At 41.5% G+C, this 13,481-nt stretch overlaps 1 protein-coding gene across 3 annotated transcripts in view; it reads left to right on the top strand.

The window, feature by feature from the left end:
* SNX29 (sorting nexin 29) overlaps positions 1 to 13,481 on the top strand; it is a 114,554-nt gene that overhangs the window by 93,017 nt on the left and 8,056 nt on the right. For all 3 annotated transcript variants that reach the window (XM_060786343.2, XM_060786342.2, XM_060786344.2), the window contains 3 exons: positions 6,872 to 6,927; positions 7,398 to 7,479; positions 12,629 to 12,769. In XM_060786343.2, the coding sequence (XP_060642326.2) occupies positions 6,872 to 6,927; positions 7,398 to 7,479; positions 12,629 to 12,769 (279 nt within the window). The remainder of the gene's footprint in view (positions 1 to 6,871; positions 6,928 to 7,397; positions 7,480 to 12,628; positions 12,770 to 13,481) is intronic.

Below are 13,481 nucleotides of genomic sequence, written 5' to 3'. Positions count from 1 at the left end.
AATTAAAGGTCAGAATTACTACAACATGCAACTGTTCAGAACTTTCTTGGAAGAGGATTATGCAAATGAAACACATTCTTGGTTTGTGTGTGTGTGCCGTTATGAAATTCTTCTTCTATAAACTGAAAGGATAATTAATTAAGTCAAATCATATGTGCATTAAAACAGCTCTTGATGCTTATTTCTTCAGTTACTGTGGCGGGGATTTGTGAAAGGAGCTAATTAGATTTTTGATCCGAGATGAATATTTGTTACTTGGTAATTTTAAAATAGCGGTATGCTGTCTTTCAGCACTGAAGCGTCCCAGGTGGCTTTCAATAAATGTTAAAACCCTAAAATTAAAACATTAAATCTGAAACATAAAACAAAAATTACAGGAATGAAACATAAAGCAAACATTACAGGAATTAAAGCAAATATCATAGCTCATGAGTACATTATTAAGAGATTGGATGAATAATCTGGTCCAATCTATCAATTGAACAGATGAGTTTGATGCCCAAGATTCCAACACAGAAGATTCTAACCAAATGTTCCTCGGACCAGTATCATTCTCCTGCCCATTCACTTAAGTCAGGGTACTGAGCACCTAAAACAGTGGTTCTCAACCTTCCCAATGCTGCGACCCCTTAATACAATTCCTCATGTTGTGGTGACCCCCAACCATAAAATTATTTTTGTTTCTACTTCATAACTAATTTTGCTTATGTTATGAATTGTAATGTAAATATCTGATATGCAAAACGTATTTTCATTCACTGGACTAAATTTGGCACAAATATCTAGTATTCCCAAATGTGAACACTGGTGGGATTGGGGGAGATTGACTTTGTCATTTGGGAGTTGTAGTTCCTGGGATTTATAGTTAACGTACAATCAAAGAGCATTCTGAACACCACCAATAATGGAATTGAACCAAACTTGGCCCACAGAAAATACTGGAAGAATTTGGTGAGCATTGGTTTTGAGTTTTGGAATTGTAGTTCATCTCCATCCAGAGAACACTGTGGGCTCAAACAGTGATAGATCTGGACCAAACTTGGCACAAATATTCAATATTTATTTATTATATGAACACTGGTGGAGTTTGGGGAAAATAGACCTGACATTTGGGAGTTGTAGTTATTGGAATTTATAGTTCACCTACAATCGAAGAGCATTCTGAACCTCGCCAACGATAGAATTGGGCCAAACTTCCCACACAGAACACCCATGAGCATCAGAAAATACTGTGTTTTATGATGGTCTTTGGCGACTCCTCTGACACCCCCTCATGACCTCCCCCAGGGTACCAACCCCCAGATTCAGAAACCAGAAGCCAGAAAATTTATTTTGGCGTGTAGTTGGGATCATCACTCAAGCATCTCTGCTTTCCCTAGCAATAAAAAGGCAATTTAAAAAAAATCCAAAGTTGCTGTCAATATTCTAGCCTTTTATTACACCCTAAATCTGTTGCCTATCTATGGTGGGTGTCTCAAGCTGCCAAATGCAAGGCTCAGGAGCCTATGGGCACCAGGACTAAAAACTTTGACCTGGCAGATTGAGATGAGATCTTTCTTGCATGATTCATTTATCCAGTCTTGGCCTGAAAACGAGAAGCTGCATTCTCCAGAGAGGAGAAATTGATGGCTGACATCTCTTGAGATCCAGAGGGTCATGTTGCTTCTTTGCATATTTCAAAGGGTTCTCAAGTCGGTCAGCCTGATGGGAATATCACCTTACATGGCCTCTTCTCAGGGAACTCCTGCGTCGCGCTTCTTTCATCAATAAAACATTCCTTAAAACCTTAGCCCCTTTATCTCATTAGAAGTGTTTGTCAGTTAACGTCTTAGATCAGTGGGGTTTTTTTAACGACACACTGAAAACATTCTCCAAGTTGTTATTTTGTACACATTTTTGTAAATGATTCATTACTTGAAGATGTAGCGATGGTAAAATCCCAGCAAAGATGTTTTCATATTTCCTGTTTTTATGTACTTTGAAGCAAATGTCAACTTACGACAACTTTCCCCATGTTTATTTCAGCAGAATTTATTCAGAAGAGGTTTGCCATTGCCTTCTTTTGAGGCTGAGAGAGTGAGACTTGCCCAGAGTTTCCCAGTGGGTTCCATAGTCTCCCAGTCATAGTACATCATCAAAGCACTGGTCTTCCAGTCAAATCCTGGTCTCCTAGAGCCGTAGCCAATCATTCAAAGCACTTCATTACAGTGGTTCTACCTTCATGTGTTTTGTGGATTTTTCAGCTCTTTATTCTACTTTAGATATAAGAATCATCAGAAGAAAAGTGCTTACTTCGCTCTGCTCTCTTCTGCCCTCTTCTTATACACCTACCGTCAAGGAAATGTTATGGTTTGTTTATAAACCTCAGTTTCTTGTGGTATCTAAATCAAGAAACAACATGCATATTTCTTACAAACCAAGGTAGCATCCTGATGCTTTGATGTGTATGTACATCTGAATGGGCCTTTTTCTTTATACCACATATATTCATGCCATGCCATTGTCTGTTTCCCCTGGCTTTCAAAAGAAAAAAAAATGTCTGTATTATCAAAGGCTTTCATGGCCGGAATCACTGAGTTGCTGTGAGTTTTCTGGGATGTATGGCCATGTTTAAGAAAGAATGTCTGTTTGCTAGATTTGCAAAGCTGCCTTAGATCCCCAGACCAAGGCTAGCTTACCTTTCCTTGAAATGTGTAGGTGTGCACCATAGAAGATCTTTGTATTTCAAAAGATCAACATCTTAACCAGGATCAGTCCATTTTGCTGCCTGAGGCAGAGCAGTTTCTATGTCCCCAAAACCAAGCAAATTATTTTAGCACTCAGAGTTGAAATGTATTTCAAGAAAAATACAACAATAATAAATCAGATAACTACTAGTTTTCTGTGTTTGCATCATACTCAGCTCATCAGCTGAAGACATCAAATGATAGGGCCCGCTCACCACATTTCTTCGGTTTTTCTGAGTGTCCACCTCAAATCTGGCTGCTGTTTTTTATAAAAAGAAATGCCTTGAGTAGAACATAATTTCACTTGATTATCCATGCTGGACAATAGACCTCATCAGGTCCATAATATTCTTTTCCTGCTTGTCAGCAACAGCGAAATAAACAATGACAGAGATCTGCAGGCGCCATCAATGCTCAGTCTTTGTTTCTGCCAGTAATTTCTGGCACTGTCTGATGATATGAGCAGGCAAACTCTGACATTTGAGCATTGAAAAAAAACCCCATTGTGAACAGGGCTACGCATGAAAACAATTCAAGACCATTGGATGCTGTTGGTGGCCTCTCAACTCCATGGATTCTTGAATGAAATCAATTATCTTGATCCATTGCAGTCTGGTTTTAGGCCTGGTCACAGAACGAAGATGGCTTTGGTTGCCTTGGTGGATGACCTCCGCAGAGAGCTTGACAGGGGGATTGTATCCATGTTGGTTCTCTTGGATATCTCAGCGGTTTTCGATACCATAGAACATGGTATCCTTCTGAGGTTTCTTTCTCTAATGGGTCTTGGGGGCATTGTTTTGCAATGCCTCCACTCCTTCCTGGAGGACACCTGCTCAGATCCCTGAACATTGACCTGTGGGGTCCTGCAAGGTTCCATTCTATCCCCCCATGCTTTTTAATATCTACATGAAACTGCTGGGAGAGGTCATCCGAAGTTTTGGAGTTCGGTGCCATCTGTACACAGATAACATACAACTCTACTGCTTCTTTCCACCTTACTCCAAGGTAGCCCCCCCCCCCCCCCCCCGGATCCTGGACCAGTGCTTGACAGGGTTACGCTCCCCCTGAGGATACAGGTCCACAGTCTGAAGCTCTTCCTGGATTCAGCGCTGACACTTGAAACCCAAGTGTCGGTTGTGGCTGGGAGGGCCTTCGCACAGTTAAAGCTTGTGCGCCAGCTACGACCATACCTTGAGAAGTCGGACATGACCATTATGGTCCATGCCTTTGTTACCTCAGAATTTGATTACTGTAATGCACTCTACGTGGGGCTGCCTTTGAAGACGATTTGGAAACTGCAATTCGTGCAAAGGTCGGCGGCCAGACTACTAACTGGAGCTGGCTATAGGGAGCACGCAATGCTCCTTTTAAAGCAGCTCCATTGACTGCCAATACGTTTCCAGTCTCAATTCAAGATGCAGGTTATCACCTATAAAGCCCTGAATGGTTCAGTACGTGCCTATCTTTTTGACTGCATTCCCCCCTGTGAACCTGCTTAAGTGTTAAGATCTCCTGGGGAGGCCCTCCTCTCGGTCTCACCACTGTCACAAGCATGGTTAGAGGGGAAAAGGAAGAGGGCCTTCTCATTGTTGACCCCCCACCTTTGGAACGCCGTCTCCAGGGAGAATAGGCAGACCCCCACACTAGCATTCTTCCATAGGAATCTGAAGACTTGAATGTTTAACTTCTAGCCCTAATCGTCCACAATTAATGATACAGCACTGCTCTTTCATGACATGCCCTGTTCCTTAGCTAAAATTTGCACTATCCTATTCCCTTGTCTTGTTTACAGTTTGGCCATGTCTTACAGTAGTTGTCACCATAGGTCATTGGATGTTGTTCTGAGTTTTAAATTGCTATTTTTACATGCTATAGTTTTCACTTTGTATTGTACTGTGTGTTTATTTTATGCTTAGTATCGGCACTTTGTGCAATATGTAAGCCGCCCCAAGGCCCCTTCAGGGAGATGGAGGTGGGGTACAAAAATAAAGTTGTTGTTGTTATAATAATAATAATAATAATTATTATTATTATTATTATTATTATGCTGTTGAAAATTCAAATAAATAGGGTTAAAACCCATGACGTGCTAGATTTTATGACTTTTCTAAAATCTCATCATTTCTGGAATAGATATAATCTAATCCTTCATGGCTTGTGCTATTTAAGTCACTAAGTTTTTGTTCACAACTAGAAAACTAGCTGTAATTATTTGAAATTTTGTAGAGGTTCCTATTGTCATTCAATATAATATGAAAGTAGCCATAAAATCACACAGTTGTGTGCAGTACAAAACCTTCCACTATGATACTGGCCACGTGTGGAGGGCAGAAATGTGGTTAGCCCAGATAATGTTTTAAAAAAAATTAATTGGAGGGATATTCAATTGATTTGTTTGAGTAATGCGACATGTCTCTGTTCTTTAAGTGTAAAGTGAATGCTTCCACATTCCTGTCTCTTTAAAGTGATGATTCTTTACTGTTTTTTCAATGTACTCATGTCCATTTGGAAATCCTCTCATCATCTTCTAGTCATGAAGCTTCCAATTTATGATTATCACCAGTATAGTCCGAACAGGCACATTTAGCATCAACAACCCAATTGAGCACTCTTAGTGACTGGAATTTCAGGATATTTCCCAGGGGACACTGGACAGCTTAGAAATCTTTCAGTCTATTCTGTTAATACAAAGTATATGTTCTTCCCCTGGAGAGAAGCATAGAATTATTATCTAGCCACATAACTCATAGTTAATACTTAATATCTTTAACACAGTTTACTCTTAATATGTTCCTCCACTGCAACAGAACATCTGTCAGAGACTGGAGGCTGTATTAAATATCTTACATTTGTGTCTATGGGGAAAGCTTTTATGCCAAAAATTGCCACTCTGTGGCATTATGTCCACCTATCAGAATAAATAATAATAATAATAATAATAATAATAATCTTTATTTATATTCCGCTTTATCTTCCCAGAGCGGATTACAGTACACATCTGAGGCAAACATTAAATGCTTTTTACACACAGTGAACAATGACATACAGCACAGGCAAAGGTAAACGCCTTCCCTTTTTTCCATCTCCGGTGTTTGGAGGTGATGCTCAACTCCAGCCATGGGGAGGTGCTCTTGTTTGGAGATGTCCATGGATATCTCTGATTGTGTTGCCGGCATGTCTGCATATCTGTGTGGGGTGCCCTTTTACCTTCCCGCCGAGGCAGTACCAATTGATCTACTTGCATTGCATGCTTTCGAACTGCTAGATTAGCAGAAGCTAGGATTGACAGTCGGAGCTCACCCTGACTCGTGGCCTCAAACTGCCTACCTTCCAGTCAGCAGATTTCCTACAGCTTAGTGGTTTTAACCCGCTGTATTACCGCTACCCCTTATAATTCATTATAAGCCAATGAGAAATGAGTTTTATTTATCTTGTTCGAAACTAATGGTCCATGATGTTAACTGTCTTTATGCACTGAGCCAAAAAGCATCTGTTCACATCAGAATGTGACTGAACATCTTTGTGTGGCCACAAATAAACCGTCATTTGATAATATTGAGTGGTCTCCATTATTCCTTGCTACCTGTGGGTCCCCTTAACTCAATGTTGGGATCACGAAAAATTTGGCGACAGTAGTTTTCTTTTACAGTCTTTTAGTGATTGTTTTAGACATTTACACAGATGTGTTGTGCACCATTTGCAGTGGACTCTGCAGAAAATGTTTCAACTGAACTTTTAATCTGTTTAGCAAGCCTTGCAAATGATTTATTAGTAAATGTTTGATTTTTATACTTACTTAATATACTCAAGGTCACATAAAAAAAATCAGGCCGAAAGGGGTTATAAGTGGAAATGTTTTTAGGTGTCACCGGTGTATTATTTTTCTCCTGTCAGATTTTCCTACTATCCCTTTATTTTTTAATTAATGGAATACTGAACAGAAAACAGATAAGTCTCAACATTATCACCCAGAGATGTTTGACTTTTTTACTGTACGAAGACACAAGTCACTTTTACTTACTTTTCATTTTCTAGTCAACAAGGTTTAGGGCCTTAAATTTTGCAAAATATATACAAAAGCATCCAGCCCATTACATATATCTGTTGCATAAGTTGCTGTTTTAACTTAATATTTTCTCTGGCAGGTTCCTGGAGATCTGAGCCAAACATCTGAAGACCAAAGTTTGTCAGATTTTGAAATGTAAGTTGGTAGAGAATTTGGATTTATTCATTCCTTGTGTTCATACTTCACTTCAAATCAGGATCACAGAAAGCCTCGCAATTAATAATACTAATAAAAGGATATTTCACTTGGTTTAAAAAATATTTTTAAAAGGGAGGGATTGTGCACATGTCTTTTGGGAAGTGATTCCATAAATGATGACCCACCAATGAAAATGTCTCATATTGTTGTACATTTCCAGTGCATGCCCATATTTCTTCCTGTAATGCAATATTGTAGAAACTTACATGAAACACTATTCCAAATAGCAATTTTTTGACCACTTGGAAAGCAGTGTCACCCAAGTGGTGTTGTTTTTGGCTTGTTTATTTATACACCTGTGTTTATCATTGTTGTTATTATTTTATTTCTTACCCATCTCTCCTCTCTGCAGAACTTTGTATTCAAAGAACTCTGTGTTTAAAATATCTCTTTTTGTTAAAACTTAGATCAAATCGAGCTCTTATAAATGTCTGGATTCCCTCAGTTTTTCTCCGTGGAAAAACAGCAAATGCATTTCATGTTTACCAGGTAAGTGTTACAACTTCAGAGCATTTGGGTGGAAGTGAAGACTTGCATAGTTCTTTCTGGTACTTCTTGAATAAATCACAATCCTTGGTATGATTGTCGTGTCTGAAGGCTGGAGGGAACTGGAGATTGGAGGGCAGGAGGAGGGAAAGAGTGGGGAGGGAAGTCAGCTATTGATGAGCAACTACTAAGCCAAGTAACTACAATCAGGCCATGGGTTGGGGGGGGGGGGGTAGGGCATGTTGGAGGAGGGGGTAGTTCCAGGGGTCAAGGGCCCCCCAATAGAAGTAATATGAGGAAGGCGGAGATACGGGAAAGGGAGACCCAAACAACCAATTTGACCTAGAGAATGAGAGAGTGTATTGATAGTTTCAAAACGGTCTCCTGACATGGTAAAACTGAGTACCCAGGTTGGCGGTCCCTCTGGTTTAAGAATGGTGCTGTTGAATGCCAGGTCTGTAAATGGAAAAACAGCTATCATCCAGGATATAATTCTGGATGAGTGTGCAGATCTGGCATGAATAACAGATACCTGGTTTGGATGAGGCGGGGTGGGGGGATTACTCTCTCCCAGCTCTATCCACCAGAATACTCCGTGCAGCACCAACTGAGATACAGAGGGTGGTGAGGTGGGGTTGCAGTGGTCTATAGAAATTTCACCTCCCTCACCAGGTGCCCGATCCTGCAGTCAAGCACATCTGAATATGTCCACCTGAGGGTAGGTGTCTGGGACAGGGTAGGGATTATGCTAGAATACTGACCACCCTGATGCACTACAGTCTTCCTGTCTGAGCTAGCAAGGAGGATCTCAAGCTTGGTGTTAGCGTCTCAATGGTTCATGGTACTGGGGAACTTCATTGTCCACTCGGAGACAATCATATCAGGATAGGCTCAACACTTCATGGCTACCATGGCAACCATGGAGCTGTCCCAACTAGTATCTGGTTCTACCCACAGAGCTGGGCAAACACTAGACTTGGTTTTCTGCCAGGGATGGGAGGAAGGTGGTGATGTGGAGGAGCTGACCATCTCTCCATTGCCATCAACCTACCATCACCTGATCAGATTTAGGCTTACTCCCCCCCCCCCCCCGATCCACTCTGACTTGGACACCATGTTAACAGCAGTTTCTGAGGATGTAACATGAGCACCTGCTTCTCCGGTTTTGATGGATTCATTTCAATTGGTGCAGCTCAACCATGTGGACAAGATCCTTGAAGACGCGAGGGCAACCACATGCATCCTAGACCCCTGCCCATTCTGGTTGGTAAAGGAGGCCAGAGGGGGTTTGGTAGAGTGGGTAAAGGTGGTGGTTAATGCCTCCTTACAGGAAGGCTAAATTCCAACCAGCCTAAAAGAAGCTGTAATAAAACCGCTCTTGAAGAAACCATCACTGGAACCTACTCAATTGAAAAATGTTTGGCAAGTTTCCAATCTCTTTTTGGGCAAAGTCCTGGAATGTGTGCTGACCTCACAAATCCAGGTGTTCTTGAAGGAAACTGACTATCTGGATCCAACACAGTCTGGCTTTAGGCCACGACATGGAACTGACACAGCCTTGGTTGCTTTAGTGCAGGCATGGGGAACCTTTGGCCCTCCAGGTGTGGTGGACTTCAACTCCCACAATTCCTTGAGGCTCGGCATTCGCCCCAAAGGCTTACCTTGGCCCAAGGAATTGTGGGAGTTGAAGTCCACCACACCCGGAGGGCCGAAGGTTCCTGACCCCTGCTTTAGTGGATGATCTGCGTAGGGAACTGAACAAGGGAATTGTCTCCCTGTTGGTTCTCTTGGACTTCTCAACAGCCTTTGATACCGTAGACCACAGTATCCTTCTGGGACGCCTCAGGGGAATAGGGCTTGGAGGCACTGTTCTACAGTGACTCCAGTCCTTCCTGGAGGACTGTTCCCAGAAAGTGTTGTTGGGGGACACCTGTTTGGCCCTACAGACATTGTCTTGTCGAGTCCCACAGGACACAATACTGTCCCCCATGTTGTTTCTCCCAATACCTTCCAACAAAGGATTCCCCCAGGCAGGAAGCAGCCAGGCTTTGAAGCTGCAATACCATTCAATGCTAATCAAGGTTGCCAATTGCTACATTCACACTTGCCTGAAACAGACAAGAGTTCTTTCTCCCACCCCAGATATTCTACAGATACATGAACTCCACTTGCCTAGTTTCCAACACACCTCACAACCTTTGATGATGCCTGCCATAGATATGGGTGAAACGTCAGGAGAGAATGCTTCTGGAACATGGCTATACAGCCTGGAAAACTCACAGCAACCCAGAGATTCTGGCCATGAAAGTCTTCAACAACACATTGAAACTCTAATTCAGAAATGTTTTAAACAAAGAAAAGATGGAGAAATGCATACACACACCAATTGGGAATTATCTAGCCCTGTTCTTGGGGCAATGGCTGTTTGAAATTTTCTTTGAATCTTAGCTAGCATAAGGGACACAAGTGATGTAACCTAGCCACCTTCAATGTTAAAATGCCAAAAATGAGAGGGAGGGATATCCCACTATCTTAGCGATGCAGTTTATTTTGAATATGGGTATCTATTTGGTGGTTACTGTTCATTTTCTTGCGTGAAAGTGGATTAAAAGGGATTAGTTTTAGCAAGACTTTGCTAGCATGAGTCACTCATTGCTGTAATTCTCCCAGGCGAAGAATTTGCTGTTTGCTTTGATGATATCCTGCTGGTTATTTTCTTTTTCTTTTCCTTTAGCATTAAGGCAATTTTTTGAAGGGGTGGGAACATTTGGTAAACTCATGGGAAGCAAAATGTGTTGTTCAGGTTAAATGTCATAAATAAAGATCAATTATCACATTAAGATGGAAAGTTGAATGGGCAGACTAGGTTACAGTGAACAATTAAGATCAGGTGTTCATTATAGCTGTGTCTGCAGTAAACCAGCATCCTCTTTGGTCTATTTGTATGTTGATTCATATTACATGGAGCTCAGATTTTGATCCCGATAATTTATTACCAGTGCCATAGCATTTGTTGTACTTTCTCTAATCCCAGAAAAGTATCCCAGACGAATCAAAGGAGGAAGATCTATGAGACTGACATGCCATGATAATGATGTTATTATGTTCCCTAAAATGTACACCAAACATCAGTCTGGCTGCTACATTTTGCACTAGGTACAGCTTTTGAACACTTTTCAAGGGCAGTCCCACGTAAAACATATTGAAGTAGTCTAATCGAGAAGTTGCTAAGGCATGAATTGCTGCATCTGTTTATATTTCTACTACTTTGGGGACCCGGCAATGCCCAGGTGATTTGAAAAAGGCATTGTTTGGGGGTTATTTATTTATTGTGTCAGGAGCAAACCAAACAGTTGTATTGTATTAAACACACACACACACAGTTTGCAAACTTGGCATTCTGTTTTGGGGTGTTAGATAATATCTCTGGATGCAGGGTGAAATACAACTCCCACGCTGGTGGGACATTCCCCCCCCCCCCCCCACACACACACACACCTCCAGTATGTTCTGTTGGTCATGGAGTCTTTGTGTCAAATCCGTCAGCTGTATTCAGTGCTCTCTGGATAAGGGTGAATTACAAGTCTCATATGCCAGGGACAATAACCCCCAAACCTCGCCTATATGCACTGTTGGGTCTGTGTGCCGAGTTTGGTCCAGACCCAACGTCGGCTACGTTCAGTGCTCTCTGGATAAGGATGAATTACAACTCCCAGATTCCCAGGGCAGTCACCCCCAAACCGCTTCCAGCATTCACAGTTGGCCATGTTGTGTCTGTGTGCCAAGTTTGGTCCAGACCTGTCATTGGCTGGGTGCAATTTCTCTTTTTCCTGTGCCATAGGAAAGAGTAGGTAGGGGTTAAAGGAGAGGCAGTGGGCGAAGTCATACAAATTCTACACCAATGGAGGAAGAGAGAAACACTGGGATGTGGCACTCACTATAACAGGGGTCCTCAAACTAAGGCCCGAGGGCAGGATATGGCCCTCCAAGGTCATTTACCTGGCCCTATCTCAGGGTCAACCTAAGTCTGAAACAACTTGAAAGCACACAACAACAACTCAGCCAAAAGCAGGCCCACACTTCCCATTGAAATACTAATAACTTAATATTTGTTAAAATTGTTCTTCATTTTAATTATTGTATTGTTTTTAAGTGTTTTTTTGCACTACAAATAAGATATGTGCAGTGGGCATAGGAATTCATTCATGTTTTTCAAATTATAATCCAGCTCTCCAACAGTTTGGGAGTACTGTGATCTGGCCTTCTGTTTAAAAGGTTTGCGGACCCCTGCACTATAACCTGCAATGACATTGGAGGGAGGGCCATTGGTGTTTCCTGCATAGTTGAGCTATAGTTATTTGTGGAAGTGAGAGGCTGTCTGTGCAAGTGGACACCCCCGCCACATACACTCATACAGTATAATAATATTTATTTATTTGATCAATCATATGACCATTTCAAAATAGAAGATGAGTAAAAAAAACAAGGCAAAAAGGTGAGGACAGCAGCTGACCTTCTATTTATAGTCAGAATCTTATTTTCCTGGTTCTTCTTTCAGGAAATCTGCTCTTAATAGCTTTCAGAATAAAAAGGCTTACTCTGATTATGCTGGATCTTTCCTGCCCTTGCAAGAGGGATGTCAGAATATCATTTCTGTTGGGGGACCTGCAGTTGGATAATACTGGATGTAAATATCTGTCTCGCAGTTCAGTATATGCTGGACAGTCAGTTAAGAAATGTTCAATGTCTTCCACTGTTTGTTCTCCCCATACGCAGAATCTCTCACTTCTTGGGATGTTACAGTAGCACCCGGTTTGCACCATAATACCGAGTTGTTCAAACCTAGCCCTAGTATATATTCTTCTTAAGGGTAGTGGAATAGTTAGGTAGTGCTCTAAATGAGTATTCCTTTTGTGGGAAGCTACAGTATAGATTTTGAGAAAGACAAATAGTAGAAGAACCATGGAATATAATATGAATAAAGGACAGACAGAACTGAAATTGGGATGTGAAGAAATGCAATAAGATAGCAACTGAGATCCTTTTCACATTTCCCAGGCTAAGTAGACCTTTGAGTTGATTTAGGAAAGCACTTTCTTACTCTTACATCCTTTCATTAAAATGGATTTTCTCCTCCTTATGTTTTTGACAGGTCTACATCCGGATAAAAGATGACGAGTGGAATGTTTACCGAAGATATACGGAATTTAGGAGCCTGCATTACAAATTGCAGGCAAAACACCACCAAGTGAGAAGTTTTAATTTCCCACCAAAAAAGGCCATTGGAAACAAGGTAGCTTTTAAAGAAAACATTTGTGAATACTTGAAGTTGAAGATGAAAAAATGCCTTTGGAAAGTGGGATATGGTTGTATTTTTAGATGTATGGGGAGCGTTCATGAAAGATTTCCCCTGATCCACTTCCTGTGGACTGAGAGCAATTAAACTAGGCACAGTTATTAGTCCTTCTCTACATAGGTACCACCTAGGGACACATACTTCTCCCATCTTTTTAAGCAACGGTAAACACCTCGCTTGTAAAAGTTGACAGGTTGTTTCAAAAACCATGTTGTGACTTTGGAAATCAGAGTATCATCATCTGAAAAATGCTTGGCTTTAAAAAATAACTTCATAGTTGGAAAGTGGTGGAAATTGGATGGTATGAGGTCGGGTGAATAAAGGGAATGCGGCAGAATTTCAAAGTCACGGGAGCATGCTTCCAGTTGGGCAACATGTGAGTTGTGGACTGGTGCACTGTCTTGCAGAAGGTGGACACCTTTGGTGAACGTGTCACGTCTCTTGGTTGCAGTGGCCTCTTGCAACTTCCGCAGCAGTGAAGTATAGTATGCCCGAGTGATCATGGTACCCTTTGCTAGGAAATCCATGAATACTGGTCCCAAAATCTATGCTGGTTCCCAAATACTATGAGCATGACCTTTCCTGTAGAGAGTTGGGCACATGCCTTCTTTGGAGGCAGTGAGTCATGATGCTTCCATTGCATCGTCTG

The sequence above is a fragment of the Anolis sagrei genome, chromosome X (assembly GCF_037176765.1).
Source record: "Anolis sagrei isolate rAnoSag1 chromosome X, rAnoSag1.mat, whole genome shotgun sequence".
NCBI lineage: Eukaryota > Metazoa > Chordata > Lepidosauria > Squamata > Dactyloidae > Anolis > Anolis sagrei.
Note: the sequence above shows the minus strand (reverse complement) of the source record. Positions and strands in the feature narration are given on the sequence as shown.